Raw genomic sequence first — 25913 nt, forward strand, 5'->3', positions numbered from 1 at the left:
TAAATAACCTAGTGCTTGGTGAATGGAAAGAAGGGGAGAGAGCTGAGGCAGCCAGTTGCACTGATTAACCCTACCTTCCACTTCGCGTTTTCCAATCGATCAGCAAAGGGAATCCCAAACAAACTGTGCTCAGTTTGTCCAGCCTGAAGGAGCAACCGCAGAAATAAACAGGTGATTGGACTCACAATATCGGTGTTGTTAAGGCACTTTCCTGCCACCTTGATATGCAGAGAAATCCTCCTGCTTGAAGAGTGCCTTCACACCATAGTCAGAATCTAGGTCACTATTTGAGTTTAGGAGTGAAGCTCAACACACACCCTAGCCAAAAGCTCTCTAGCCCTATAGCTCTTCTTTTCTGGTCTCCTTTTCTGGTTAGAGTAAACTAAACAGAAGAGTGGTACCAAAGGCAGGAGAGACACACCCACTGGGCCAAAACTGCAGCAGGCCCTTGCTCATTAAAATACTTTGCAACAGCTGATAGAATATGAAAAAGAGTGTTCTCAGCCTCAAGTTTGGCCTCTAATGGTGCAGGACAACTACACCATTAGACTCTTGTACTCTGAAAACATTCATTAATTTATAGTGGCGTCAGTGTTTTTAGCATTTAGCAGCAATAAAGTCCAAAGCACTGCAATGAGTGTATTATTATAAGGTGGTTAGACACTCCTAGTACACATCAGACATATGACGCAGTAGAAAGAACATGGCAACTGGCTTTTGAGTTACTTCACACCTGCATCGAGCAAAGCACAGCGCAAGTACGCCAGCAAGGAGTACTCGCGCATGCACGCGGTGAACTTTTTGACACAGTTTATGTGCATATATAGGGACCTCCAGAGCCTTTATAGATAGTTACAAATCTTTCTTTTTTATGAATGAGGTATACATTTTTTTATTAAACTTTTGAACGCATCACAAACTCTCATAGAGCATACAAAATCAAAGAGATGCATGTTTTGAAATGACCAGGAACAGGAGCATCTAGTATACATAGAGCTGCTGCAAAAAAATGTACTATGTGCAAGAACAATATTTTAATAATTTCATATCAGTGTTTTTTTTATAATGATATGAAAAAAACCCTAAATCATAATGAACAGAAGTAGAAAAAGAGTGAAGTAAAATTTATTTATATACCACTTTTTAAGACAAGAGTCTATTGCAAAGTGCTTTTCAGGGAATTTAAAAATACATCAGACAAAAACAACATAATACATAAGAACATTACCCAAATACATGTCTAAATAGATTAGTTTTCAGCTGTTTTTTTTAAAAGAAGAGTCAATGGTGTGTAGAATGGGAGGTAAACTGTTCCACACTTTTGGCGTTAATGTTTGAAAAGCGGGATCGTACTTTGTTTTCAAACCAGTCTGCGGAATAGCCAGAAGACCACTATCCGTGGATCCGGTTTGGAGAATGAGTTTGAAGAAGCTCAATGATATGAGTGGGGGCCTCTTCTCAAAAAGGCAACATTGCAGACACTGACATTGAGAACAGCTACAAGTACCTGGGAATCATGCAGGCAAATAGGAACTATGAAAAGGCCACTAGAGAAGCCAGAACCACCAAATACCTGAAGAGAGTAAGGCAAGTCCTGAAGAGTCAGCTGAATGGGAAGAACATGATCTGGGCAATGAACACCTAGATAATAAGCTGGCCAAAGGGAGGAGATAGGAGCCACTGACAAGACAAGGAAGCTCCTTACCATACATGCAGGGTTTCAGCCCAAATTAAGCACCCTGAGACTGTATGCTAAGCAAAAGAAAGGAAGCCAATGCCTAGTGAGTGTTAGAACCACTATCCAGGATGAGACAACAAACATCCATCAGTACATCAGGAAGATGGCCACAACAGACACATGCTAGCAGAAACCAGAGAAAGAAGAGAAGCAAGAGGAGGAACCATCATGGAAGGACAGGCCCCTACTCCATATGGTATGGCATAGAAGTGGCTGACATCCAGAAGTCCTACCAGTGGCTGGACAAAGCTGGACGGAAAGACAGCACAGATCATGGCAGCACAAGAACAAGCTCTGAGCACAAGATCCATAGAGGCTGGGGTCTATCACACCAGGAAAGAACCCAGGTGCAGGCTGTCTAAAGATGCCCCTGAGGACATCCAGCACATCACAGCAGGGTGCAAGATGCTAGCATGCAGCGCATACATGGAACGCCATAACCAAGTGGCTGGCATAGTGTACAGGAACATCTGTGCCGAATATGGCCTGGAAGTCCCAAGGTCAAAATGGGAGATGCCCCCATGGGTGATGGAGAATGACCGAGCTAAGATCCTGTGGGACTTCCAGATACAGACCGACAAAATGGTGATGGCTAACCAACCAGACATAGTGGTGGTAGACAAACAGAAGAGGACGGCCGTAGTGATAAATGTAGCGGTTCCGAATGACAGCAATATCAGGAAGAAGGAACACGAGAAGCTGGAGAAATACCAAGGGCTCAGAGAAGAGCTCGAGAGGATGTGGAGGGTGAAGGTAACGGTGGTCCCCGTGGTAATCGGAGCACTAGGTGCGGTGACTCCCAAGCTAGGCGAGTGGCTCCAGCAGATCCCGGGAACAACATCGGAGATCTCTGTCCAGAAGAGCGCAGTCCTGGGAACAGCTAAGATACTGCGCAGGACCCTCAAGCTCCCAGGCCTCTGGTAGAGGACCCGAGCTTGAAGGATAAACCGCCCACAGGGGCGAGCTGGGTGTGTTTTTATATATGTATATATACACTGAACAAAAATATAAACGCAACACTTTTGTTTTTGCTCCCATTCCCCATGGGATGGACGTAGAGACCTAAAATTCATTCCAGATACACAATATAACCATCCCTCCCAAACAGTGGTCACAAATCAGTCCAAATGTGTGGTAGTGGGCACATCTGCTATATTGAGATAATCCATCCCACCTCACAGGTGTGCCACATCAGGATGCTGATCTGACATCATGAGTAGTGCACAGGTGTACCTCAGACTGCCCACAACAAAAGGCCACCCTGGAATGTGCAGTTTTGTCTCACAGCAAAATGCCACAGATGCCACAAGCAATGAGGGAGCGTGCAATTGGCATGCTGACAGCAGGAATGTCAACCAGATCTGTCGCCCGTGCATTGAATGTTCATTTCTCAACCATAAGCCGTCTCCACAGGCGTTTCAGAGAATATGGCAGCACATCCAACCGGCCTCACAACCGCAGACCTCGTGTAACCACACCAGCCCAGGACCTCCACATCCAGCAGGTTCACCTCCAAGATCGTCTGAGACCAGCCACCCAGACGGCTGCTGGAACAATTGGTTTGCACAACCAAACAATTTCTGCACAAACTGTCAGAAACAGTCTCAGGGACGCTCAACTGCATGCCCGTCGTCCTCATCGGGGTCTTGACCTGACTCCAGCTCGTCGCCGTAACAGACTTGTGTGGGCAAATGCTCACATTCGATGGCGTCTGGCACGTTGGAGAGGTGTGGGCTTCACGGATGAATCATGGTTCACATTGTTCAGGGCAGATGGCAGCTGAGAATGTCCCAGTTCTTGCATGGCCAGCATACTCACCGGACATGTCACCCATTGAGCATGTTCGGGATGTGCTTGACCGGCGTATACGACAGCGTGTACCAGTTCCCACGAATATCCAACAACCTCGCACAGCCATTGAAGTGGAGTGGACCAACATTCCACAGGCCACAATTGACAATCTGATAGACTCCATGCGACGATGTGTTGCACTGCATGAGGCAAATGGTGGTCACACCAGATACTGACCGGTTCTGGGTCCCCAGACCCCCAATAGTGCAAAAAACTGCACATTCCAGGGTGGCCTTTTGTTGTGGGCAGTCTGAGGTACACCTGTGCACTACTCATGATGTCAGATCAGCATCCTGATGTGGCACACCTGTGAGGTGGGATGGATTATCTCAATATGGCAGATGTGCCCACTACCACACATTTGGACTGATTTGTGACCACTGTTTGGGAGGGATGGTTATATTGTGTATCTGGAATGAATTTTAGGTCTCTACGTCCATCCCATGGGGAATGGGAGCAAAAACAAAAGTGTTGCGTTTATATTTTTGTTCAGTATATGTATGTGTGTGTGTGTGTGTGTGTGTGTGTGTGTGTGTGTGTGTATGTATGTATGTATGTATGTATGTATGTATGTATATATATATATATATATATATATATATATATATATATATATATATATATATATATATATATACACACAGTGGGGCAAAAAAGTATTTAGTCAGCCACCGATTGTGCAAGTTCCCCCACTTAAAATGATGACAGAGGTCAGTAATTTGCACCAGAGGTACACTTCAACTGTGAGAGACAGAGTATGAAAAAAAAATCCATGAATTCACATGGTAGGATTTGTAAAGAATTTATTCGTTAATTAGGGTGGAAAATAAGTATTTGGTCACCTCAAACATGGAAAATCTCTGGCTCTCACAGACCTGTAACGTCTTCTGTAAGACGCTTTTCTGTCCCCCACTCGTTACCTGTATGAATGGCACCTGTTTGAACTCATCATCTGTATAAAAGACACCTGTCCACAGCCTCAAACAGTCAGACTCCAAACTCCGCCATGGCCAAGACCAAAGAGCTTTCGAAGGACACCAGGAAAAGTATTGTAGACCTGCACCAGACTGGGAAGAGTGAATCTACAATAGGCAAGCAGCTTGGTGTGAAAAAATCAACTGTGGGAGCAATCATCAGAAAATGGAAGACATACAAGACCACTGATAATCTCCCTCGATCTGGGGCTCCACGCAAGATCTCATCCCGTGGGGTCAAAATGATCATGAGAACGGTGAGCAAAGATCCCAGAACCACACGGGGGGACCTGGTGAATGACCTGCAGAGAGCTGGGACCAAAGTAACAAAGGTCACCATCAGTAACACACTACAACGGCAGGGAATCAAATCCCGCAGTGCCAGACGTGTTCCGCTGCTGAAGCCAGTGCATGTCCAGGCCCGTCTGAAGTTTGCCAGAGAGCACATGGATGATACAGCAGAGGATTGGGAGAATGTCATGTGGTCAGATGAAACCAAAGTAGAACTTTTTGGTATAAAACCCAACTCGTCGTGTTTGGAGGAAGAAGAATACTGAGTTGCATCCCAAGAACACCATACCTACTGTGAAGCATGGGGGTGGAAACATCATGCTATGGGACTGTTTTTCTGCCAAGGGGACAGGACGACTGATCCGTGTTAAGGACAGAATGAATGGGGCCATGTATCGTGAGATTTTGAGCCAAAACCTCCTTCCATCAGTGAGAACTTTGAAGATGAAACGAGGCTGGGTCTTCCAATATGACAATGATCCAAAACACACCGCCCGGGCAACAAAGGAGTGGCTCCGTAAGAAGCATTTGAAAGTCCTGGAGTGGCCTAGCCAGTCTCCAGACCTCAACCCCATAGAAAATCTGTGGCGGGAGTTGAAAGTCCGTGTTGCTCGGCGACAGCCCCAAAACATCACTGCTCTCGAGAAGATCTGCATGGAGGAATGGGCCAAAATACCAGCTACTGTGTGTGCAAACCTGGTAAAGACCTATAGTAAACATTTGACCTCTGTTATTGCCAACAAAGGTTATGTTACAAAGTATTGAGTTGTATTTTTGTTATTGACCAAATACTTATTTTCCACCCTGATTTACGAATAAATTCTTTACAAATCCTACCATGTGGATTCATGGATTTTTTTTTCACATTCTGTCTCTCACAGTTGAAGTGTACCTCTGGTGCAAATTACTGACCTCTATCATCATTTTAGGTGGGGGAACTTGCACAATCGGTGGCTGACTAAATACTTTTTTGCCCCACTGTATATATTAGGGGTGCAACGATATTCGTATCGATATTGAACCGTTCGATACAGTGCTTTCGGTTCGGTACGCATATGTATCGAACAATACAAAATTTGTAATTTATTTTATCAACTTTCCTTCTGACGATGCTGTCTGTGTTGAGCGCTCAGTGAATCTGCGTTCGACTACTCCGCCTAGGCTCGACAGTGCAGCCTAGGCGGAGTAGTCGAACGCAGATTCACTGAGCGCTCAACACAGACAGCATCGTCAGAAGGAAGAGCGCTGGGCAAGCTAGCGAGACAGAAGTTAAGCTCCCCTTGCAACATGGACCTCCCCCACCCTCATTCAGATCTGGCGTTTGGAATTATTTTGGTTTTCATGTGACGTATGACCCTGAAGGTAAGCGCGTCATGGACTAAAGTAAAACAGTATGTTGGATGTGCCACGCAATGCTCAATTACATTGGTGGGAACTAGTGTGTTAGCGCAGTTAGATGGCCGTCTAGCCCCATGCACGGGGCGATCGGCGTAGCTCGTTAACGGAGATTTGCCGTGTTGTGGCGTTAAGGTCATTTCAACGAGATTAACCTGAAAGCACTAGTGGGAACACAACGAATATGACTGCACATTTACGCCGACATCATCCTAGTGCAAAGACAAAAACAACAAGCATGCTACTAACTTTAGCCGAGTCATTTAGACAGCTGTTAGCACATGATTCTCCTTATGCTGCTGAGAATATAGCCCAGAAGAAGCGGATAGTATAGCTTTTATTTTGGAAAGAGACATTTCTCTGTAATAAACTCTCTTTTCCAAAGATGAGTGATTCCTCAATCAGATACAGGGCTCGCAATATCGCCTGCCCGACGTCCCGGGGCTAGCGATTTTTTTCAGTCGGGCTACCAAAATCTATCTCTGCCCTGCCCGTCGGGCTATTGTAGGAAGGAAAAATATATGTCAATGCTTTTGCATTCTTTCAGAAATGTAGCTGGGTAATTATGTCATTGGCATCGGTGAGCCACTGTCAATATGTGACATATTGAAGTCGCGTTTGAATTTGCGCTTGTTTTTTTGCTTTCACTTTGCAATCGTGCAAACTGTGTATAGAGAGCGACAGCACTGATCTGTGAGTGATGATAATTTGTGCACCAATTCCTCTGACATCATCTTATTAATCGTTAGCTTACTATGCAAACATGACAAGTGAAATCTCCCGCAGCTTAAACATGTGAGAGGTTGATCGCGCAGAGAATCGCTGAGCTTATGTGAGTGTGTGTGTAAAAGCAGCAGGATATATATTTGACTACGATGACCTGGATGGCTGAGAACCTTCACAGACAGATATATATTTTAGTTCTGCTGAGCCAAATAAGACAGGTCAGGGTGAAGAAGTGACAGCCAAAGAAAAGCTTACCACAAAACGGAGAAGTTATGACAAATCAGACTATAAGGCAAAAAGAAAGTGCAGCTTTATGGTTTCATGGACAAAAGAATTTCTGTGGCTGCAATATGACGAGCTAAATAACCAGGGCTGCACATAAGTGGTCCGCAGGTGCGCATTCGCTGTCAAAATAAAAAACACGCACAAGGGTTAGGGTTAAATTTAAAAACTGTACTTTTGAGTTAAAATATATATTTATAATTTTAATAAATGACAAATTAAAAAGGCATGAACATTTTTTTTGTATCGAAAAAATATCGAACCGTGACACCAAAGTATCGAACCGAACCGAACCGTGAATTTTGTGTATCGTTGCACCCCTAATATATATATATATATATATATATATATATATATATATATATATATATATATATATATATATTACTCAATGTTTCTTACAGCAGTGGATGAAAAATAATTGATATATATCATAAATGAATGAAAATAAAAAACATCCACTGATTTCAATGAAAATTGTCAAGAAGATCATAGAGGCAAGTTCAAAAACAGAATGAAACTAGCTAAAATTTCTGACTCCATAAATTACAGGCCTGTTTGTCTACTACCACAATTCTCAAAAATCCCAGAAAAACTGTTCAATAAACAATTAGATAAATTCTTAGATAAATATTAGTTATTCTCTGGGTGGCTGTAGAGCAGGTCGTCTACTCATCGGAAGGTTGGCGGTTCGATCCCTGGCTCCCCTGCCAAATGCAGGGCAAGATATTAACCCCAAGTTGCTCTCCGATGCATCCATTGGAGTATGAATATGTGTGAGTATGAATATGTGTGAATGGTAGTTCGAAAGGACTCCAAAGCATAGAAACAGTGCTCGTTTGAATGGGTGAATGTGGCATGTTGTATAGAGTACTCTGGGAGAGTAGAAAACTGATATGTAAGAATCAGTCCATTTAACACTCAATATGGGTTCAGATCAAACCGCATTAATTGAATAAACTGAGAGATTACAAACACTAGACATCATAAACAGTATGCAGGCAGAGTATTACTACATTTGATCATGAAATAAAACTGGAATGGTATGGGGTCAAGGCGGTTGTACTGCATTGGGTTAAAAATTGTTTACAGCTACAGATTGACCTATGGAGAAACACCCCCAAGGGTTCCGAGAGCATGAGAGTGAGGGAGAATGAGAATCCTAGTCAGACAGACCAAATGATAATAGATCATGGCAATGGAAACACAATAATGATTATGAGATCCATTTGCAACAAAATCTGTAAGAACCTGTATAGCCCCAAAATCCACCAGGTCAAGATGAAGTAATAATAATAATAATAATAATAATGGACTGGATTTATATAGCGCTTTTCAAGGCACCCAAAGCGCTTTACAATGCCACTATTCATTCACTCTTGCATTCACACACTAGTGGAGGCAGCTACAGTTGTAGCCACAGCTGCCCTGGGGCAGACTGACAGAAGCGAGGCTGCCATATCGCGCCATCGGCCCCTCTGGCCAACACCAGTAGGCGGTAGGGTAAAGTGTCTTGCCCAAGGACACAACGACCAGGACAGAGAGCCCGGGGATCGAACTGGCGACCTTCCGGTTACAGATGCGCTTCCCAACCCCCTGAGCCACGGTCGCCCCATAAATGTGCACCATCTGCACAAATATGTGCAGATGGTGCAAGTGTCACAGAATTCAGGCCCTTGTTCTGGTGACATGCTGGAGGAGCCAGGCAGGGAGATACCTCAGAGTGCCCAGAACCTCCAAGTGACACATGACCAGTCATCAGAACATAGGTCAAGTGGCCCCAAGCTTGTAAGAAGGAGGAGTGGCCACTGTTCGACAATGATGTCGATGCCATCTTGGAAGCAAAAGCCAAGGGAGAAGCTGACTACCACCTCCAGACAATGAGGCCACCATCATCATCAGCCAAGCAGCTGAGCAGTTTGAGTGCTGGAGAGTGTAGCAAAACCTTACACGAAGAACAACCGAGCAAAAACAATTCACATGCTCAGAAAGGACCCCTCGTAGAGTTGCGTGGCATCCTGTGGAAGAAGCTGCTAACATTGAGAAGGACTGAGGAGCATAGGAGGCAGAAGAAGGAGAGGGCCAGAAAGCTAGCTGTCTTTCTAGAAAATCTATTTGGATTTATGAAACAGCTGCTGGGACAGAAGCACAATGGCCAGCTCACTTGCTCCAAAACAGAGTAGACCATCATCTAATAAGCAACTATGGAGTTAAATTCGGGAGCCTTAATAGATCCTCCTGGACCAACACAGGACTTTGACGAGAAGGAGCCCTGTGGGAAGGAGGTCCAGGAGGTGGTCAAGATGGCGAGAGGAACCCCCCCCCCCCCCTCCCCCAGGGCTGACTGGAGTACTGTATAAGGTGTATAACAACTGCCCTAGGTTACTCCACAGACTCTGGATGCTCCTCAAAGTGATCTGGAGGGGGGGCAAGGTAGCTTACCAGTGGACTTTTGCAGAAGGGGTGTGGATTCCAGAGGAGGAAGAGTCCAAAAATATTGATCAATTCAGAATTATTTCCCTTCTTAGTGTTGAAGCTGAGATTTTCTTCACCATTGTTGCCAGGCATCTAACAGACTACCTCCTGAGGCACAACTACCTTGACACTTCAGTCCAGAAGCGGGGAATCCCAAAAGTGTCAGGATATCTGGAGGCACACAGGCTTAGTTAGGCAGCTAATCAGGGAAGCCTGAGATCAGCATCATGTCTGATCTCAGAAGCCAAAAAGCAGGTCATCCTAATAGAAGTGACTGTTGGAAGCATCACATGGAGGATCTAATGAGAGAAAAAGGATATCCAGGGCTAGTAGAAAAGTGTAGAAGGGATGGGCGGCAAGTGAGGTGTGAACACAGAGGTGGGTGCAGAGGATTCATTGTCCAGTCCTGCTTCAGGACCTTCAGCAAGCTGGGCATCACAGGCGCAAGCAAGCACAAGGTTATCAAGTTGGTCACTGAGGTCGCAGAGGTTGTGTCAAGATGGTTGTGGATCCAGTGGGGAGAGCGATGGGTGACTCTTGATCACCCCCACCTGGGTGAGGGTATATAACGTTGAAAGACTCAAAACACCTGATGACTCCAGGAAAAATCACCGAAGACTTGTCCAGATGCATGTTAAAAGTGTGAAGTTGAGAGAATAATCCTTATCATGCTTGGACATTGCTTCCTCAGGTTTATGTATTCGTTTTTATATAAATGTATAAATGACATTTGTAAAGATATCTGATATATTAAAATTAGTATTATTTGCTGATGACAGTACATTTTAAATCATGTTGTTTTTTTAAATTCTCAAACTCACAACTGCAGATTGAAATAGATGATGTGGAAATTGAAAGCCCATGAAGATAACTTTTTTGGTGTGATAATATACAGTGGGGCAAAAAAGTATTTAGTCAGCCACCAATTGTGCAAGTTCCCCCACCTAAAATGATGACAGAGGTCAGTAATTTGCACCAGAGGTACACTTCAACTGTGAGAGACAGAATGTGAAAAAAAAATCCATGAATCCACATGGTAGGATTTGTAAAGAATTTATTCGTAAATCAGGGTGGAAAATAAGTATTTGGTCAATAACAAAAATACAACTCAATACTTTGTAACATAACCTTTGTTGGCAATAACAGAGGTCAAACGTTTACTATAGGTCTTTACCAGGTTTGCACACACAGTAGCTGGTATTTTGGCCCATTCCTCCATGCAGATCTTCTCGAGAGCAGTGATGTTTTGGGGCTGTCGCCGAGCAACACGGACTTTCAACTCCCGCCACAGATTTTCTATGGGGTTGAGGTCTGGAGACTGGCTAGGCCACTCCAGGACTTTCAAATGCTTCTTACGGAGCCACTCCTTTGTTGCCCGGGCGGTGTGTTTTGGATCATTGTCATGTTGGAAGACCCAGCCTCGTTTCATCTTCAAAGTTCTCACTGATGGAAGGAGGTTTTGGCTCAAAATCTCACGATACATGGCCCCATTCATTCTGTCCTTAACACGGATCAGTCGTCCTGTCCCCTTGGCAGAAAAACAGCCCCATAGCATGATGTTTCCACCCCCATGCTTCACAGTAGGTATGGTGTTCTTGGGATGCAACTCAGTATTCTTCTTCCTCCAAACACCACGAGTTGAGTTTATACCACAAAGTTCTACTTTGGTTTCATCTGACCACATGACATTCTCCCAATCCTCTGCTGTATCATCCATGTGCTCTCTGGCAAACTTCAGACGGGCCTGGACATGCACTGGCTTCAGCAGCGAAACACGTCTGGCACTGCGGGATTTGATTCCCTGCCGTTGTAGTGTGTTACTGATGGTGACCTTTGTTACTTTGGTCCCAGCTCTCTGCAGGTCATTCACCAGGTCCCCCCGTGTGGTTCTGGGATCTTTGCTCACCGTTCTCATGATCATTTTGACCCCACGGGATGAGATCTTGCGTGGAGCCCCAGATCGAGGGAGATTATCAGTGGTCTTGTATGTCTTCCATTTTCTGATGATTGCTCCCACAGTTGATTTTTTCACACCAAGCTGCTTGCCTATTGTAGATTCACTCTTCCCAGTCTGGTGCAGGTCTACAATACTTTTCCTGGTGTCCTTCGAAAGCTCTTTGGTCTTGGCCATGGCGGAGTTTGGAGTCTGACTGTTTGAGGCTGTGGACAGGTGTCTTTTATACAGATGATGAGTTCAAACAGGTGCCATTCATACAGGTAACGAGTGGGGGACAGAAAAGCTTCTTACAGAAGACGTTACAGGTCTGTGAGAGCCAGAGATTTTCCTTGTTTGAGGTGACCAAATACTTATTTTCCACCCTGATTTACCAATAAATTCTTTACAAATCCTACCATGTGAATTCATGGATTTTTTTTTCACATTCTGTCTCTCACAGTTGAAGTGTACCTCTGGTGCAAATTACTGACCTCTGTCATCATTTTAAGTGGGGGAACTTGCACAATCGGTGGCTGACTAAATACTTTTTTGCCCCACTGTATGTGTGTGTGTGTGTGTGTGTGTGGGAGGGGGGGGGGTTGTAAGGATTGTAAGGAAGGATTTCTGATACAGCATAAAGAAGAGAAAGTGATGCTGATTTGTACTTCTGAATTTGGATGAAAAGTGAAAGTTCAGGCTTCTTCCTCAGTGCTTTTGCAAACTTAGATTACCTGCAGAGAATCTATACATCCATCCATCTATCCATTTCAGGGTGCTACGTCTTTTCTCTCCAACTTTCTTGCTACATTTTGAAAGTCCTCTGGGTGAGTTCTTAATAAAAGCAGGACTCTGTTATTTACCTAGGCAGTTGGTTTCTTTAACCTGCTAAAAAATGAAGCTATAATATAATGCTCCCTCAGTAAAAGCCTACACTGTGTCTCAGGATTATGTAAAATTAAATATTATCTTTGAAGTTCATCTGAGCTATTTTTTTCTGTCTTCTTTCCTTCAGTATGCCAAACACTGAAGCTGGTTTACCCCATGACAAAGACTCTATGGCCATCATTCACCTGAACAACACCACAGTCATATACCTGAAAGAGGTCACCAAGTTTCTTGCCATGGTCTGCTTCCTCCGCAAGGAAAGCTTTGCTAGGAAAGGTCAGTTCATTAATATTCACTACCTTTATAAGCATGTCAGGAAGTAGCCCTATTGCGAAATTCATTATCATGCTTTCTTTTCTTAAGTTAAAGATGGATTGATCCCGTGCAAGTAGGAAATTAACAAGCAGCACATTCTTATCCTCAGCTCAACACACACTGATATGAATTGGTCAGGAACCCTTCTAGTCATACTTTAAAGTACTACCCACATAATCCAGGTGTTACCTATCTAGGACCATTTTTATAATGCAGGTTAGTGCTAAATACAATGAGTCTAGAACAGGGGTAGGCAACTCCTACTGGCCTCGAGTGCCGGTGTCCTGCAGGTTTTAGATGTGTCCTTGATCCAACACAGCAGATTCAAATGGCCAAATTACCTCCCCAACAGTTCTCCAGAAGCCTGGTAATGGACTAATCATTTGATTCAGGTGTGTTGACAAAGGGCAATATCTAAAACCTGCAGGACACTGGCAATTGAGACCTGGAGTTGCCTACCCCTGGTCTGGAAGTATTAAAACAGGAAAAAATATTTTCTGTAGGTAGGTGGGGTTGAGTTACAATGCAATTTCACCCAGAAAACAAGGATTAGCATCCCATGTAGGAGTTCCATTTTAGACTTTTGTTTGAGTTTTCTTTCTTTTTTCAAGGACTATTTCAGTCCGGTTTAAGCACCAAAACTACTTGGTTACTTACAGGAAATGCTTTGGATTACAACATACTCTTTCACTTTAGAATGCAAACTTTTCCCTTGTGCAAAAAAAGTCTTACCACAGTGAAGATACCAGGAGTAAACATCTAGCAGCAGGTTCATTAAATCTTTGTGCTAATTCAGTGTTGAAGCCTAACAGACAACCCTAAACATACACAAAAACAGTGTGAAAGGGGGACACAGATGACGGGACAGCTGACAGCCCTCACTGAAAGCTGAAAACAGAAAAGAGATGGCAGATCATGTCAAAATGAACAGTTATATTTTTGCACAGAACATGTTTAGTTCTTCAGTCTAGTTGAGGAACCACTTCAAAGTGTGATAAATTTCGTTGTGTTCATATTGAAATGCCTGTAAAGTTGCTTTGTTATTATGTGATTAAGTATCCAAAGTTCTTCATCAAGTGCAACACTGGTAAAGATTTATACAGAATTCAGGCATACACTACAAAGATGACTGCAGTGCAGTGAAAAATTAATTTGGCCCCTTCCTAATTTGTTATTTTTTGCATATTTGTCCAAATTGCATATTTCAGATGATCAAATTTTAATATTAGCGCCTGGATAAAAACAAAACGTAGTTTTTAAATTGTGATTTTTTTAATTAAAGTAAAACATGATCTAAACCTAACTGGCCCTATGTGAAAAGTAATTGCCCTCTGTTTTATAAAGGACTCAAGGCACACAGCTTTTTTTGTTTTGTTTTTTTTAATTTACAGTGCAGTCTGCATTTTCTTTACCTGTGCAGCTTACCAGCTGTCTTGTTCTCGTGTAGCACACTGCTCTCCCGTCACGTCCTGGCATCCTACTGAGATAGGGCAGGCACGACCAGTCGAAGGAGAACAGGTGTGTTGGTCAGCCTCCCCTGACACCACACGCTGAACCCACTGCTCCACCCCTCTCCTGCCATTCTCATTGGCTCTGCTTTGAGAGGCACCACCATCGCTAAGCAGCATATCAAAGCAATTACATTCATGCAAATTAATTGCATTATGTGTGGTCAAATGTTTGTTGGAGGCAATGATACATTTGACACTAAAGCCCCAAGGCTTGTGTTCAGTAAAGTGGGCGTGTCCAAATGAAGCGTAATATGTAATATTGATATTACGTAATTACTCCCAGGAGAATGTGATTTGTAATTTATCTCGTGTCACAGCCTGGCTCATGGGTTATGACAAAAAATGGGGAACGACACAAAGGAACAATTTACAAATATTTATTTTTAAGAACAATAACAAAAAACTAATAACTGGTAATCTGATATACAAAGTCAGTAAAATTGCTCACGTCATTGTGAATGGATAACAATGTTGAATAAATGCTGAGTGTTAAGTTAGGCAAAGCAAACCATACCAAATGCAAACAAATCTGACCCTGAAGGGTAAGTATGGCAAAGATTGGGAAGAGAGAAATCCATTCCCCTGATCAACAACACCCAGGCCTCTATGTAAGGGTGAAGGTCCAACTCAGGTGTCCTCAATCAGTTTGCCCACTGCACTCCAGCTAATGGAATCTTGCAACAGCTGAAACAAGTACCCAGCAGAGCCGTCACACCCCCACCCATAAAATCAGTCTAGAATAAGGTGTTCTAAAGGTTCAGTTTATGCTGATTGGTTTTCCTGCCAACTGGCACACATGACAACTTCTAATGTGAGCCACATCATCTCTTGTGACATGAGGCCAAAAAAAATATTTTAAAAGCTTCAAGTAGGTTTTTCTTACCCCCCTCACCCCAACCGGTCGCAGCTTATGGCCCAGCCCCTCCCTGAGCCTGGTTCTGAGGGAGGTTTCTTCCTGTTAAAAGGGAGTTTTTAATTCCCAGTGTCGCCAAAGTGCTGCTCATAGGGGGTCATATGATTGTTGGGTTTTTCTCTGTATGTATTATTGTAGGGTCTACTTTACAATATAAAGCGCTTTGGAGTGACCGTTGTCGTGATTTGGCGCTGTATGAATAAAATTTAATTCAATTCAGTTCTTACCCCAAAATGTCCACTTTCATCATGTGCCAGTCTGAGAATCTTTTGACAACTGGGCGGTACTACCAGCTTCAAAATGGCATCTCTAACAACGCCGTCAGCCAGAGTGATTCACTTTCGAAACAACAGACCATTATGCAACATATAAACCACACGCTGGGCTGTTTATTTCAGTTTCAGGCAACACTCGATTGTATAAATCTTTCAGACTCTGATCATTCTGTGAAACTGTTAAAGGAAACTCGTTTAAAGACGGAACCTTCAACTCAGAGTCACACTTCTCGAGGGTATGTCACCATCAGTCATTGCCATAGCATGTCTGACCACATAAGCAGAAAAAACCTCTGGAATCTCACCAACACCTTCATCTGAGACAGTGGAACAGATGTCACAATAGTTAAAGGAGGAACATCTGCCCAAACCCTGCTACCATTGCCCAAAATAAAATGAACACCATCAACAGGCAATGCTGGACGTACTCCCATGGAAATGTCACCTTGGAAGAGCTTGCAATTCAAGTTGAGCTTGTGCAAAGGAACAGGAAGAGTGGTGAAACCCATCCCATAACTGAGGATGTAGTCACATGTGTCAGACTCCTTTGAGAAGGGCAGCACAGAGTTCACTATATAGAAGTCATAGATTCCTGTGTCACTCGGAATTTTAACTGGGTCTTTATCGTCACCTCCGACCAAGGAAACAAAGCCATCCCTAATGAAAGGAACATTAGGAATAGACTAATCATTGTTAGGCTTTGTGCACTCACCAAATGTAAGAGCAAAGCAAACCATACCAAATGCAAACAAATCTGACCCCTGAAGGACAAGCAGAGCAAAGATGAAGGCAAGATCAGATCAGATCAGAATCGTGTTTATTGGCCAAGTATATGTGCAGACACATACAGGGAATTTGGTTCCGGTAGATGGTGGCTCTCAAGCACAGCAATGTAAATCACTCACACACACACACACACACACACACACACACACACACACACACACACACACACACACACGTGTCTATATATACACATTACACATACATACACAAAGCTGTGTAAACCAACTATAAATAACGAATCTAAACTTATATACATAAAATACAGAAATGAATGAGGTGGAATGAATACTACAGAATGTACATAAGGTGCAGTTGCAGTCTGGCAGTGGGAGCAGTGTGACAGGTCAACTGTTAAGAAGGGAGATGGCGAGGGGAAAGAAACTGTTCCTGTGTCGGGTGGTCCTGGTCTGCAGGCTTCTGTACCGTCTGCCAGAGGGCAGCAGATCAAAAAGTCTGTGTGCAGGGTGTGAGGGGTCTGTGATGATTTTCTCTGCCCGTTTCCTGGTTCTTGAGAGGTACAAATCCTGGATGGAGGGCAGGGGGGCGCCGATGATCCTTTCTGCTGCCCGTACAGTCCGCTGCAGTCTGCTCCTGTCCTGTTTAGTGGCTGCTCCATACCAGACTGTGATGGAGGAGCACAGGACAGACTCGATGACCGCAGTGTAGAACTGGATCAGCAGCTCCTGTGGAAGACTGTACTCCCCCAGTTGTCTCAGGAAGTACATCCTCTGCTGGGTCTTTTTGAGGATGGAGTTGATGTTGGTCTCCCACTCCCACAAGATAGACCCAGCTGCACAACACCCAGGCCCAAAATACCTGAGTTGGGGTGAAGGTCCAACTCAGGTGTTCTCAATCAGTTTGCCCCCTGCACTCCAGCCAATGTGGAGTGCAGATGGTTCCTGCTCAAAAGAGAAGGAACTAAACTAACAGTTCCAAGAAACTGGACTACTGGGATCACTAGTGATTCCCATTGCTAGTGATAGACAGAGCTTAAATAATTCTGGAGGCATAAAGGTGATTAGCTATATAGCTGTGTAAAGAGTTATTGAAGCTAAGCTAAAAATGGAGCTGACGAGCAGCAGTATGACTTACGAGTGTGCTGACGGAGAAGTATAGAGAAGGTCAGAAGGAGCTTCTGTGTGCCTTTGTGAAATTAGAGGAAACATATGATGGGGTGGCAAGAGAGAAAATATGGTACTGGATGAAGAAGTCAGGAGTGGCAGACAAGGTGAGGGTGGTGGATGACATTCATGAGATCAGCAAGATAATGATGAGGTGTGTAGTAGGAGTGACATATCAGTTGAAGGTGGAGAAGGAAATCCATGATTGGCCCTTTTTTGTCATTGGCGCTGTGATGGACAGTTTGACAGATGAGTTATGATGTTCTTAGACAACACTGTAGTGAGAGTGAGGAGCTGGTGGAAGAAATTTTAGAGAGGTGGAGGCATGGTCTGGAGAGTAGAGGAATGGAAGTCAGTAGAACCAAGACCGGATACATGTCTGTGAATGACAGGGTAATGAATGTAACAGCGAAGCTTTCAATACCTGCTATAGAGACCTGCTATAATGGTTTGGAGAAGGTGGAACAAACAAAAAGACAGGTGGCGGAGCTAGAGATGGAGAGTTGAAGATGTTAAGATTTTCTTTGAGAGTGGCCAGAAAGGAAAAGATTAGACATAAATATATCAGTGGTACAGCTAAGGTCAGATGCTTTGGAGACAAAATTAGAGAAGCAAGGTTTAGATGGTGTGGACATCTGGATAAATGGGACAAAAGATTCCAGGAAGGAAGAAGAGAGGATGGCTACAAGAAGAAGAAAAAGATTAAGATACCACATATGGCTCTTCAATGTCCCAAACAAAATTTTTTACAGTGTAATTTTTTTCATCAAGCCAATTCAAAAGCACGAGTCACGTGTGCATTATGTTGTTTTACTGCAGAGGTAATCACGGTGCAGTATAAACCTCTCGTATTTTATACTAGTTGTCTAGCTAAGTAAAAAAAAACAAACAAACGTTATTATTGTTACTATTGTAATTGTCTGTAACAACTGTCCAAATTTCAGTTGAAATCACTGTTCTTTTTCTTTCTGTCTCCTTTCCCTGAATTTTGATGTTGATTGATTTTAACAATATCAAAACAATGTTTAGTAGGCTGGGCACTCTGAAATGGCACGTTAGTTGAATTATGTAGTTAGCAACACTAGTGAACGATTTTGATTTGTTCTGTTTAAGAAATAGTATCTGTACTGTAGTTCTATTTAACTTCTTTGCATTATGGATCACAAGTGAATCAGTACAAAACAGTTTTCGTGATTTGAGGGTTATCTCTCATATCACAACTCTTTACATGACTTATAGTAGCCAAATGTCATTCATTTTCAATGGCAGATTTCTTTTTTGCTTTCTCTGTCTCCTTGTTGTCCCGTTCTCTTTACTTCTCTCTCGCTCTCCTTCTCTTTGTCTCTTCATTCTGTTATGTGCATGTGTGTGTGCATGGTTGCCTCTTTGTTCTATATCTCTGAAGACATGCCCTTCAGCTGGTGCTGCTGACAGACTTCAAAAAAACTGTGCTTAAGGACTGGCTCCGCTGCTCCACCTTTGCCAGATCATATCTTAGTAGTTTACATTTTTTCTAGTATCGCTTTCATCTCTTCTTCCACAAAGCTCACAGCCTAATCAGATTCTCTTATTGCATGTTTGGAATTTACTGGATTTTGATTCAAACTCAGATTACCTGCATGTCTTTCCACTCACCTGCTTAAAATGTACCCTTCTCTTCATCCCCACAGAAAACAGCCCTGCAGTTCATGTTGTTGTTAAATTACAACTTTGTTAATAAACCTTTTTTGAAAGGTTGTCGTAAAAACATAAGAGAATGAGCACAGCATCTGATTGGCCAGACAGTATCAGACACTCTCTAACTTGCCGTCAGCACTGTGATCCTCATTCAACTAATCCCTTTAGTCCCCACTAATACAATCCTGGTTCCCCAGCCTTTCTTCTATGAAGCATCTTCACGATCATGTGAGACTTATGCGAATGAGCTGGCCTGGTGTTGTGGACTTCTGCTTCTGGTTTTGTCAGCATTAAGCTGACAACCCCACTTCACACTACTCTGAGGTGTCTAATCTAGGGTGTCTGTCTTAGTGGAATTATTCAAAGAATTGGCCACAAGCTGAAATGAATTATTGTGTCCTCAGTGGTGTATTTGCGTAATCGTAGTCTTTCACTAAACGTCCTCCTGTGACTGGCCAGCATGTCATGAAGTGGATGGAAGGTAATGTCCAGCATCGTCCTTATGTAGGACAACATCTGCCTCTCCAGAGTCCAGCTCCCTCCCCACAACATTACTGGCTTTGCAGACCAGTTTATTGAATCTGGTGCTATCTGCAACCTGCTGCCCCAGCATGACACATCATAGAGGATGGCACTGGCTGCAGCAAACTCATGGAAAATCCTGAGCATTGTCTGACAGATATGAAAAGACTCAACCACCTTCAGAAAATAGAGACGTGTACTTATCTACAATACAATACAATTTTATTGATATAGCACGTTGAAAGCCAGGGTGTACACCAAAGTGCTTCACAGTTAAAATAACGGTAAAAGATTACACTGAACAGTAAGTCGTTAAAACATGGTAAAATACAGAAAGTAGAGAAAACAAACAAAAAGCATTAGTAAATAGAAACAGGGAGAGAACATGATTATCCAGAGAAATGAGTAGGGATACAGCAATTAAGGAGCGGTGAGAATTAGCGAGTAAGAAAAGCCAGGTTGAATAGGTAAGTTTTCAAGCATGCGTTAAATGATTGAATGGAGTCAGAGGCACGAATGGTAGCAGGAAGACTATTCCATAGGTTTGGTGCTACAGAGGCAAAAGCACGATCACCCCTAGTTGGTGCCTGGGCTGGGCCAGAAGTAACTGACCGCAAGATTGTAAAGAACGGCTGGGAGTATAGAGACTGAGGTATAGGTATTTATAGTCCTCCACATTTACCTCCTGGATTGAAACAGGGATCGCTGGTTTCCTGGCCTTGAGAACACGGGGACTCACCCTGTCTGTCCCAGCAAACCTGCCTGTAGCGTGATATGGTACTACAAGGTCATTAAGATAAGATGGGGCCAGATTATTTAAGACCTTGTATGTGAGGAGCAGGATTTTGAATTCTGGATTTAACAGGGAGCCAATGAAGGGAAGCCAAAACAGGAGAAATCTGCTCTCTCTTTCTAGTCCCTGTCAGGACTCTTGCTGCAGCATTTTGGATTAACTGAAGGCTTTTCAGGGACTTTTTAGGACTTCCTGATAATAATGAATTACAGTAGTCCAGCCTGGAAGTAATAAATGCATGAACTAGTTTTTCAGCGTCACTCTGAGCTAAACTCACCGATCCTTCAAAGTCCTATCTCCATTCAGTCATCTTAGTTTATAAATGTAGGGCCTTCTAAACTCCTCTGTTTTCACATCAAAGCACAATTTAAAATCAGTCATTGTATTTGTAACTATTCATTACCTCCATTTCTGGTTGTTATTGTGTGTGAGCTGGAGAGAATGGTCAATAATCATGAGACTTGGCTCCAAAAAGGAACCATAACACAATTTTGAGATGAATTTCATCAACTAGGTCATGGCGTATTTCATTATTTTCCTGGAGGCTTATGAAAATTTTGTCATTTCTGGTTTTAGAGGACAGTTGTGCTTGCAATTTTATCATGTCCTGAGGTGCTAAATTTCACCTTCATGATTTTTTTAATAAGGGCCTTGTATGATGTTGCTGTCAGCATTTACACTTTACATTCAGTTTTTGTGCTTGGTGTCTGTATACCTATAGTTTAGCTCTGCTTCATTCCTGTTATTCTTTCATCTGACTTTATCTACCTCATGTTGCTTGGTAACAGGTGGATTTTTTTTTTTTTTTTTTTTTTTCTAAATGACATCAGAAACAGCAGTATGCGACATTACGTGATGGCAGAGCTTCAGTTCATCCTTTGTCATTTTTTTTTTTTTTTTTTTTTTTAATAAATAGGACAGGGGGAATGAATGAGAGAAAGAGGGGGAGAGAAAGAAAGAAAACCAAAGGGGAGAAGAGACGGTGAGAAGGGGGGGGAAGAGAGAGAGAAAAAAAAAAAGAACTCCTGGGTCACCTGTATGGAGAAAAAAAAAAAACAAACAAAAAAAACAAACAGAGGAGACAGCAAACAACAAAGAGCAACATAATAATAGAGAAAACAAAGCACCATCACAATAAACTAGCTAGTCATAGATATCAATATTTACTAAATAATAAACGATATTGTGCAGCACGCAAGATAGACAGCGCACAGTGTGCTTTGAGGCAGCAGCCAAGAAGGCTTTAGTCCGCGTCTGTGAACACCCGTGTGTACACATGTGTGCATACCTGTGTGGATCAGCATGCTTGCATTCCAAAGGTTTCTCCATGTAATGATCTGCTAGGGAGTGTGGGGGGGCCACAGCCCCGTCCTCCAGGGTGTGAAGCGGGTATGGAGGAGATCAAAACTCCAGACATCCAGAGGCCCCTAGAACACAAGAGACCAAGGAAGACCAACAGAGGGGCAGCCGCGCCACTGTTCCAGTAAGAGCTGAGGAGAGTCCCAGATGAGGGCTCGCCCAGCAGCCGCGGAGCAGAAGTCAGGGGGAGTTGCAGTGACGCGCCCGTGAGCTCCGCCGGCCCCCAGCTGTGCCTGAGTGACCGAGCCCCAGGCCGAGAGGCCGGGGGCACCCCACCTCCAAAGGGGCCCGAGCGAGCCCCAGGCCCCAGGCCCCGACAAGCGGCCGCCAAGGAGTGAGCCGGTGTGTACCCGGACGCCCACCCCCAGACACAAAGAACCACCAACACACCGACACCTGAGGGAGTCCGCCACTGGCAGGGGAAGTGGTGGTGGGTGGAGATAGGCCTCCAAACCTTGGAGGGCCTGAGATGTCCCCAGAGAGGTGGCGTCTGATACCCAGCCTGACATATAGACACAGACATACAGGCACACACAGACACAAACATCCATTCCCACCCTCATGCTCTCATATGCACTCACTCCACACTCAACCAACGTGGAGACAGACATAAAGAGACGCTGTACACACAATCACACTCCCCAAGCGTACTCTACAAACCGGGTCTAGGTACCCTTGCCCCTGGAGGGGGGAATTGCACCCAGACCCAGGTGGTGTTACCCTTTTCCCTGCGGTGGGGAGAGGCAGACCACCCCGACTCCGCAGCAGCAGGGAGGCCCCACACTCCAGACCGCAGTCGGACGGCCAACTCCTCCTACTAGCCCTCCCGCTCCAGCAGGCCGCAGAGAATGGGGGTGGGAGAAGACTCCAGGTGGATATTAATGTTCAGTGAGTGACAATGGAAGAGTTTTCTTTCCCCTTGAGATTAAAAGTCTCCATGGAGATGATCTACTGTTCAGCCTCACCTTTAAAGAAATTTGTTTGCGAGGGAGGGACAGAGCATGTGCAGTTTACAATCTTAAGGTGTGACTGTGCTTGAACTCTTTTAGATTCTGCCAAACGCTGGAGTCGGGGGAGAGGGTTGGTACCCTCTGAACAGTTTTGTTATCTCACTCCCAAACACAAAAAGTGCTCTATTGTCTGACAAAATGAGCAAGAGTGTTCAAAACCAGTGCAATGATGCACAAATAGATGACCGTAAAGAAACCATGAAAACCAAATCTAGATCTATACATTTTTTGTTTTTTTTATGGCCTCAGATATGGTACCTTTGGACTTTCCCTTGTATTTAAGGGTTGTTCTTCAGACATCATATAAGTGCTAGAAAGTATTTTCATTTCTAACAAATGTGATTCTGTCCTCTCTCTGACAGGACTGATTGACTACAACTTTCACTGCTTCAAAAAAGCCATCCAGGAGGTTTTTGATGTTCGCGTAAAGGTTCAACAGAGCCGAAAACTCCTCAACCAGAGGAGGTGGAGTAAACTGACTCTGACCAGCGGAGTGTGCAGCAGCACCCACTAACAACTGTACCTGAGCTGCACCCTGATGGGTTTTTTAAATTGTTTTCTTAGTGTGAATCATTTGCTCCATTCAGCCCCCCAGTGTCTTTCACTTGCCTATTTTTACTGGGCAAAAAGAACACAAGAAAACTAAACTACACAAAAAAATTAATATTTAAGTACATTTGAAGATGTTTATGATGGGAACCTGAACCAATTAGTGTGTTAATGTGAAAAAAATACTTTTAAAATAAAGAATTATACAAGAGGCAGTAGAATAGAAGATCCCTTTATTGTCATTGTACAACAAAATTTTGGAAACTCAAGTTCTCCGACTGTATAGTGAAGTATGGAAGTTGTGATGGAAAAGCTTTTTAAACCGTATTTTCAGCCAAAGAGACCAACTCTTAAAGGTTTTTTCTTTATCAGATTTGAGTTGAGTTATCAGATGCAGTTTTTTTACATCCAGGAATGTGTTAAGAGAAACTGGGGAAGACACACACCAAAGGACTGCAGATTGGACCCAGACTGCTATTTAGCCATGTGGCATATGATCGTCTGTTCAACTAGTGAGCTAAACTGGTGCCACATACATGCAGTTTTTATGTCCCACTGACCACTGAAATGGACATTCTCTCCCTCCCCATTTAGTTTGATAGGAACGTTACATAGACCAAATGAAATGTCTGATTATGTTGAGTGAGACCTGTTCTGATTTGTCAGTTATCATCCTTGGTTCAGTAGAAGAGTGGAGTCAGCATCTCTTTTCTATACAGTATTTTCATTAACAACTGAGTCTTCTAGCTAAAAGTTAATGTGAAAATGTAAGTAAATGTGATGACTGAAGTGTTTCCTTGTTCCCTTTATTAAAAATGTTCATGTCGAACTATGTCTATCTCTTATAATGGCTGTCACACAGACACTTCCAGGTGACTTATTTTAGTTAGGAACCTTCCAAAGCAAAATAGACTATTGGACTGGAACAGACCCTGAATTTCTCTCTGGCGCCTTCCCTGCTGAAACCACCCACTAACACTCAGTTTGTCTGTGAAGGTTCTCAGTCATCCAGGTCATCGTAGTCTAAGGAGCTTGGAAAGAAAAGTGTCTGGACTTCTTTAAGTTGCTTGAAAACGTTTCACCTCTCATCCGAGAAGCTTCTTCACCATTTGACCCTAGAACTAAAGAAGCTTCTCGGATGAGAGGTGAAACGTTTTCAAGCAACTTAAAGAAGTCCAGACACTTTTCTTTCCAAGCTCCTTAAACACTCAGTTTCATTTCCTCACTTATGCGGCTGTTGTCAACCACATACAAGAGCATATTCATATGCACAAATACATTTTTACAAGCCTAAAATCCTGGTCCTTGATGTTCATGGATTTCATGGCTACTAAACCAGATCTCAGGCTATCTTCTGAATACCAACTGTTCTAAAACTTTAAGCCTTATGTTCTATTCTGCATTTAATTTTATGTTAAACCACGGTCTGATACTGTTTATGGCAATTACAGCCATTCTGTCATTTCCTCCCTCTCCCTTTCCTATACACACACACAAAGTGTAGCTTAGATATCCATGTGTACATGTGTGTGTATAGTGTAGTGTGCCTCTTAGCCAGGTCACCAGTGGATTCAGTGGATTGCATAACAGCTGCTAGTGTCTTTGTCTGAACTACAATGTGTTACATAAGCAAATTTGATGTTCACAGATATAATCCGGCCTGTGCTCCCTGAGTACTTCCCACCTAGGATTTCCAGCGTGTCCTCGTCCTGAGCTCAACACTCACCTTGCCCCACAGCTTCAGTTTGACATAACTTTGCATAAAGGCAGATCAAAATGTCAAAATGAGCTATAGTGGTGTGAAAAAGGGTTTGCCCCCTTCCTGATTTCCTATTTTTTGTGTATATTTGTCACACTTAAATGTTTCAGATCATCAACAAATTTAAACATTAGACAAAGATAACACAAGTAAAAACAAAATACAGTTTCTAAATGAGGAAAAATATCCAAAGCTGTTCTCAATTAGGAACCAGGACCTGCCCGACAAAGTGGAGTAGACCCAAAGATCAGTGAGAGCATAGTGAGAGCCATTCACCACAAATGGTGAACCTTCCTAGGAGTGGCCAGCCAACCAAAATTATCCTCAGCAATGACTCATCCAAGAGGTCACAAAAGACCCCAAGACCCCAGAACATCCACAGAACTGCAGACCCTACTTGACTAGTTAAGGTCAATATTTATAATTCCACCATAAAAAACAGACAGGGAAAAAAATGGCCTGCATGGCAGAGTTACAAAACCACAGCTGATCAAAACAAATATAAAGGCTCGTCTCAGTTTAGCCAGAAAACATCTTGATGATCCCCAAGGTTTTCTGGAAAATACTCTGTGGACTGATGAGTCAAAAGTGGAACTTCTTGGAAAGTGTGTCTCCCACTACATCTGGCATAAAAGTAACATAGCATTTCAGAAAAGGAACATCATAACACCATTAAAATATTGTGGTGGTAAACATGTCAGTCCTGGTCTGATTGTGGAGGGGACCAGAGAAAACTACAGAGTCTGACATTGTTTTGGCAAAGTTTGGCA

The 25913-nt window shown here is 43.3% G+C and overlaps 1 protein-coding gene across 1 annotated transcript in view; it reads left to right on the forward strand.

Annotated features, from left to right (window-relative positions):
• Positions 1-24213, forward strand: part of rragd (ras-related GTP binding D) — an 82365-nt gene extending 58152 nt beyond the window's left edge. Inside the window, exons 6-7 of the mRNA XM_085257632.1 lie at positions 12681-12829; positions 23198-24213. Coding sequence (XP_085113758.1) covers positions 12681-12829; positions 23198-23349 — 301 coding nt within the window. The 3' untranslated portion in view covers positions 23350-24213. The remainder of the gene's footprint in view (positions 1-12680; positions 12830-23197) is intronic.
• The last annotated feature ends 1700 nt before the right edge of the window (positions 24214-25913 follow it).

The sequence above is a fragment of the Mchenga conophoros genome, linkage group LG19, assembly GCF_057382185.1.
Source record: "Mchenga conophoros isolate Kocher_MC1m ecotype Shallow Benthic linkage group LG19, M_conophoros_male_GT1.1, whole genome shotgun sequence".
Taxonomy (NCBI): Eukaryota; Metazoa; Chordata; class Actinopteri; order Cichliformes; family Cichlidae; genus Mchenga; species Mchenga conophoros.